General features: G+C 35.6%; 1 protein-coding gene across 1 annotated transcript; it reads right to left on the reverse strand.

The window, feature by feature from the left end:
- Positions 1-287: 287 nt before the first annotated feature.
- On the reverse strand, positions 288-5,037 carry LOC126694032 (subtilisin-like protease SBT5.4). Its single transcript, XM_050390060.1, has 11 exons — positions 4,954-5,037; positions 4,645-4,754; positions 4,434-4,531; positions 4,145-4,309; positions 3,595-3,703; positions 2,554-3,097; positions 2,058-2,155; positions 1,670-1,915; positions 1,451-1,565; positions 1,130-1,343; positions 288-1,016 (listed from the first exon to the last, which is right to left on the reverse strand). Exons 1-11 carry the CDS (start codon positions 5,035-5,037, stop codon positions 469-471), a joined length of 2,331 nt encoding a protein of 776 aa, XP_050246017.1. The 3' UTR covers positions 288-468.
- Between the last annotated feature and the right edge of the window lie 1,435 nt (positions 5,038-6,472).

Genomic DNA, 6,472 nt, shown 5'->3' on the forward strand with positions numbered 1-6,472 from the left:
AAATAAAACTTTTAGGTTTGAATCCTTTTTAGCCTAATGATGATGAGTACTTGTCATTTGTCAAGAAGTAGATGTTACAGGGTTTAAATCCTATCATATTCATAGGCAAAGCCTAGGAGATTGAGAGGGTCGAAATGGCCCACCCAAAAAAAAAAAAGTTTTATTGGAAATATGTTGAAGTCACAACTTTATGAGTCATCATGATAAATGAGAATATTATTCCAATAAGCCAACATTTTGGGGTTTACACCTGGTGATGCAGTTTGAAGGAACAAGAAAGAGGCATAAGATACATAAGGCAATCAAATAATCAAATCATCTTGATGTTTCTGTTTTCATTTTCAACTAGAACTAGGATTACATAATTATTGTGTCCAAGAGGAAAGACGAATTCTGTTCTTTCAACATAGAACACCGTAGGCTCTAGCAAATGAAAACATCTTAAAAATGGACCTATTTTTTTTATTTCTAGCTAGCAAGATTCACTGCAATAGGACTCCTGACTGAGTGCTTGCCGTCTGACCAAATCATATCTCCAAATACATAGCCGGCTCTAGTGCCTAATTTGGCAAAATTGGGCGTAATAATAACCTGGAAGGTCTTCTTTTCACCAGTTGTCTTGAACTCCAAAACACTAGGTTTGACAGTGACGAAAACTTCAAAGGGCTGCCTAACACGCACTTTGTATGTGCCTGGAGAACCAACGTTAGTTACTGTTCTAGTAAGAGTCACATTGCGTGCTTGGATGTTAGGAACTGCGATTGAAGGGTAGTTGAAGTCCTCTAGACTGAAAGTATCGGGACATGAATAAGGCTTCTGAGAAAATAATCGGATCATGGTATCATTGTAGCCACGAGCACATAAGACGTTCAAGTAATCTTCAGTGGTAGCGTCATAAACGAGTCCAGGGTCCATTGCACTATTTGGGTTCACATGTCCTGAACCATAGGCAAATGGTGTCGCTTCGACAGTGGATGAGTCCAGAATTGACTTCCTGGTGTTATCTTGGGTTTTTGCTGGAGTTGAAAATGGAAATGGAAAGATTAGAGGTGGTGAACAAGAATGTGCGACACTTCTCTCACTTCACAGCATGAAGGATTTGCAATATGAACTTAAAGAGAATGTTTACCTGTAGTCATGATTGCAGATTTGATAGCTGACGGACTCCAGTGAGGGTACCGTGTTTTGAGAAGGCCAACAATGCCAGCAACATGAGGACATGACATGGAAGTGCCAGAGAGTACAGCGTATGGAAACCGGCGTTGGTCATTATCTAATCCAGTGGGACTTACTGCTTCGGTGAAAGCAGCAAGTATGCTCACTCCTGGTCCAGTGATATCAGGCTGCAATTAACACAAAAAGTTAAGCACATAAGAGAATCTACACATGATGTATACTTCAAAATAATGCTAAAAAAAAAAAATGTTGAAGATTGAATTGCTTAGCAGACCTTAAGAATTGTTGGCTCAATTTTACTGGGTCCCCTAGATGAGAATGCAGCCATAAATGGTGCTGGCTTTACTCCTAATACTGTCTTTACATCAGTAACGGAAGCAGTGGGGTTCCTATTACAATGAAATATCCATTCATAACAATTATAACTTGTTAGAAAATAGTCTTGGGTCTAACTAGTTCAAAAATGACTGTAAGAAATGAAAAAGATAAGTACTTGGTTCCGTTAAGGTAAGCAAATATGATTTGGCCATCAGTATATTTTATATGTGAAGCAGGTAGCACATGAGGATCAGCTGAAAGATCATTCCCATCAATGTCACTATTAGCCAATATCATACCTACAGCACCTGCCCTAAGACACTCAGTGCCCTTTTCAATTCTTGCATTCTCCCCTCGTAGACACAACACAATCTTGCCTTTCACCTTTATGGGATCAAGACTTCCAGCATAACAAACCAGACTACCAGAAAAGATTGGGAAAAAAAAAAAAAAAAAAAAAACTCAGTTTTATATGGTAGAGAATTGAAGAAAGGTAATCATAAAATTTGATATTACAAAATTATATTTGTGTTATATTGAGGACATGGAGTGGTTGTGCTTACGCGGATGTGGTGGATACGTTTGCAATATTGGCATTTTCAGCACTGATCAATGGATAGAACTTTCCACCTGGCACGCCTGAAGCTGAAAGACTTACTCCCTAACAATGAAAATTAGGAATGTCACTACAACTGTTTTCATGTAATGAATAAGGATAACTTACATATTTCTTGTCAAAAGTTGCATTTGGAGGAAATTTTTAAAAATTCCTGGTCCTTTCCACAACTAGTTTATCAATAATGCTCTATTGAATATGCATTATATGGAAAAAAAAATGGTAGGATTGAACTCCCACCTTATCCAACTGCAATGCCAAAGGCAAAGCACCTTAGTATTAAGAATCATCTAATTGTTGCAGATTCAATGTAAGGGCATAGCTGAATAAGCCTACAGCGCAGAACTTGGCTAGCCACAACTCACTTTTGTGTTATATGCATACTGAAATTAATCCCTTGAATATTTTTATACGTGGACCGTGAAAAATAAGATACACAATACCTCGATTTGCTTCTTGTTGCCAAGAGAAACATAGTTAGCAAGATTCCTGTCTGTTGTACTAGCCCCAACTGTGAAAATCCATGGAGCCGCATTTGTTACAGTCTCCCAATCTGGTCCAGAATTGCCAGCTGAGCAAACCACAGCAATATTATTCTTAACAGCATGGAAGGAACTTATTGATATCCCATCCATGAAAAATTCATTCTGAACAGTGGCACCAAGAGAAATTGAGAGCACATCAACACCATCACTAATTGCAGCATCAACGGCAGCCATGATATCTGCATCATAGCAGCTGCCAGCAGTCTCGGTTTGTGGCCAGCAGACCTTGTAGGCAGCCACACGGGCTCTTGGTGATCCACCTGAAGCAGTGCCATTGGCAATGTTAAGAATACCAGTGTTGGGTACAAAGTTACCACCAGCGGTAGATAAGGTATGGGTGCCATGGCCCTCCAGATCACGAGCAGAGTTAAGGGATTCGTTAAGAGGAGTTTTTAATGCTGCAGCATAACCTTTGTTGAAGTACCGAACTCCAATCAACTTCCTGCATACATAACAATTAAAAACAGTGAAGCCTGGCCATATTCAAATGTGAACATACGAGAATAGAGAGCATATAAGGAAGCCTTTCTTGGTAGAAACACAAGCAAATACCAGATTGACTTAACAAGAACAACTAGAGGGTGATTTCTATCTAATCATATTACATTAGAAGCCATTCCATGTGGTTCTTTGCTTTGAAAATTTACTTAAGCATTTAAGACCTGATAATTCCCATGAAGCTAAATTAGCACATACTTTGTTTTCAAGTGTGATGATGAACCACCTTTGTTCTTTCAATAGCTTTTCAAAATTTATAAACTCATTTTTGTTATCAAAATCAAAATTCTGTCTCTTTTTGGTTATCAACGTAATCTACTTCATAGTAATCATAGACTCTTTCAATATGAACTCATTAAGGCAATACACACAATCTGATGAGGTATTTCCTATTCAAAATTTTTCGAGAAAATTGGCATAAATGTAGGGAAAAAAGAGGACCTGTTGCAACGAACTCCATCTTCATGGCCAGGTTGACAGATGCCACGCCATTTGGCTGGGACAGGACCAAGCCCCGTATCTTGGAAGCTCCTTGATTCTGGCCAAACACCTAGCACAATCCCATTGACAAAAGAGGGTACACCATAAAATGTCAAAACAAAATAGCAATTAACATAGGAAAATTTGCACAAATATTTTTTTATATATACACGTGAACATATTGCATATGTGGATAATTGAGATTTATTTCTTTAGTGATTCTAACTGTTGCAAATTGTTAATGATAACAAATATCAAGTTGCAAAGATAAGAATAAGTGAATGTGGATGACCTAAGCAATGGGGAAATTAATAGAGAGAGAGTTACAACCAAATATGTTCATGTCAAAGCAGTAACACAAAGCAAATGGTTTTCATCATAGCCAACTTTAAGGGCTTGTACAAAGAAGTTAGTTGGGCTAGAAACATGCATGCAACATTTTCATATTTCTTCACACTTTTTGAAAGGAAAGAGCAATCAATCTTGAAGTAAAAGAGAATATAAGACTGACCGGTGTCAAGGGTTCCAATGATTACGTCTTCACCATACCTCCCTGCTTTCCATGCTGATGAATCAGGAATTTGTCCATCTTTAGTAAGCCCAAGAAATTCCCACGACCGGGTTGTGTGCAGTTTTCTTGGTAGGTTTGGGAATACTGATATTACTTTTGGATCCTCTGCAAGTGAAAACACAGCCATTGTCAGATATGGTCCCAACTGCATAAATTTAGCTTGCAGCAGGGACAGAAACAGAGCCATCAATATAAAATCCAGAGAACTGAATTAGATTGTATTCCTCACTTGCAATCTCTGCTGCTTCTTTCTCATCAAGAATTGCAGCAAAACCATTGATATGTCTTGTATAAGAGTAAATGATTGCATCCTTAGCCTTCACAGTACTGTGCAAGAAATTTATAAATGATAAAGTTGTCATTTTTATTCAACATTGACCAAAAAGAAAAAAGAAAGAAGAACATAAGTTATACAGTAGACCTGTTATCAAATTTTATACCTTCCTACGAATGATCCAAGCAAGTCTAAATGAGAATTCGTCACACTGTCAAGTTCTTGCAATGAAGCATCAAATAGATGCGATTGTGCTCCCATGTACACAATATAAGACTGCACCAAGATGTAAAAATTAAGGGCATTGATGAAACAGTTATAGAAGTCTATCAAATACCCAGATCAATACTGGTAATGACATACATTTAGAACTTGAAATTTTATTCACATGCATAAAATATCAAAACCTTTTCATGAAAACAAAAAACATAGAACTTTGAATGACAACATTGATCAGAAACCAAAATGTTGTTACCTTTTTAGCGCCATTGGTGGTGGTATGCAAAAGAAAGAAAACAACAAGGGATAAAAGAAGCGAGGGGAGAAAAGAAAGGGCCATTTTTTTTCCCTATCAACTCTCTCAAGTCACAAAACCAAAGAATAAAATTTTGTGGCTAGAGATAGTAAAGAGACTCTGCTTTCCTCTGCTTTTATAACTCAGTTTTGCTGTGTCTTTGGATGATACAGATAACTGGTCATCCTTCAATAACGGAATGTAGTATGGTTTTGCCATTTCAAGACGATAACCTTTCAATTGAATATAGTCAATTTAGACAGAATGGGCTTCTGAAAAAAAAAATAGACAGAATGACTTTGCGATTCTTTTTTATTCAAATACCAAATTCTTTTTTTTTTTTCCAAAAATGACACGTACGGTTGTTACATGGTTGGAAATGATGTGTTTGTGTTCTCAAAATAAGAAAAAAAAAATGTTTTTGAGTTTTGTTGTCTAATTCTTTGGCCTCAAAAAGAGGAGGAACTAGGAAGAGAAAAGAAAATTTCTTATCATTTTGTGTCTGTGATGACCTCCTATTATCTACTGCCTTTTGGAACTACTAGCTGGTATCTTACGCGATGGGCGGTGTATTTTGATAAATTTGTTAAGAAATTATTTATGTTTTATTGATTTTATGAATAATATTATTGTTAGTAATAGTTAATATAAGAAGGTTTTACTAAAACTAAATTTAAACTAAATACATTGGGGGAAAAATTCTTCTAATTCATGCAACCAATAAATGTCACCAAATCACAAAGTTCACATTTTCACCTACAAATTTTAATTGAACTAAAAGTAGCCAAAAACAAATCCTTACCAAGTATATGCATCATACGAAATATCCAAAATATATATTGGCACATAATATGAAAAAATAAGCCTAAATACATGGGAAAAAACGTATACATAAAATATAAACAAATTATTTTAAATGAACATAATATTTTGAAAATTAACATACCTCTCTAAAAGAATACCCAAGATATTGTGAGAAAAATTATGGAAGTTTAATTTCTAAGTCCAATGAAAATGAGGATTTATATTTGACAAATGTGGAGACATAATATTTACCTAATTCATTGAATCTGACTCTTGCAATTTTGCATTGTAGTTAGTTTTATACACAAAATAGAAAAGTTTTCTTAATTCTTATATTTCCCATGACTTTTTAAATCCGTCCATATCTATTTAAAGCAATGAGTTATAAATTTATAAAAAAAATTTGCCTTTTCCCATTTAAAAAAAAAAAAACATTGAAATAAATGCATTTGTCAGTACTTAATAATTTGACATAAATGCTAAATGTAAATAAGTTGGAAGCCTAAATGAAAAGAATATCATACAATGTGCCAATTGGCAGAACCTCATGCTTTCTCACGTGAGGTCTCTGCTTTTTATATATACTAGTCGTGGACCCGCACGTTGTGTGTAACAATTTCTTTTATGGTGATTGGATGTTTTGGTCATGGAATTTATTTTGTATTATTAGAGATTA

The sequence above is a fragment of the Quercus robur genome, chromosome 8 (assembly GCF_932294415.1).
Source record: "Quercus robur chromosome 8, dhQueRobu3.1, whole genome shotgun sequence".
In the NCBI taxonomy this organism is placed as follows: domain Eukaryota; kingdom Viridiplantae; phylum Streptophyta; class Magnoliopsida; order Fagales; family Fagaceae; genus Quercus; species Quercus robur.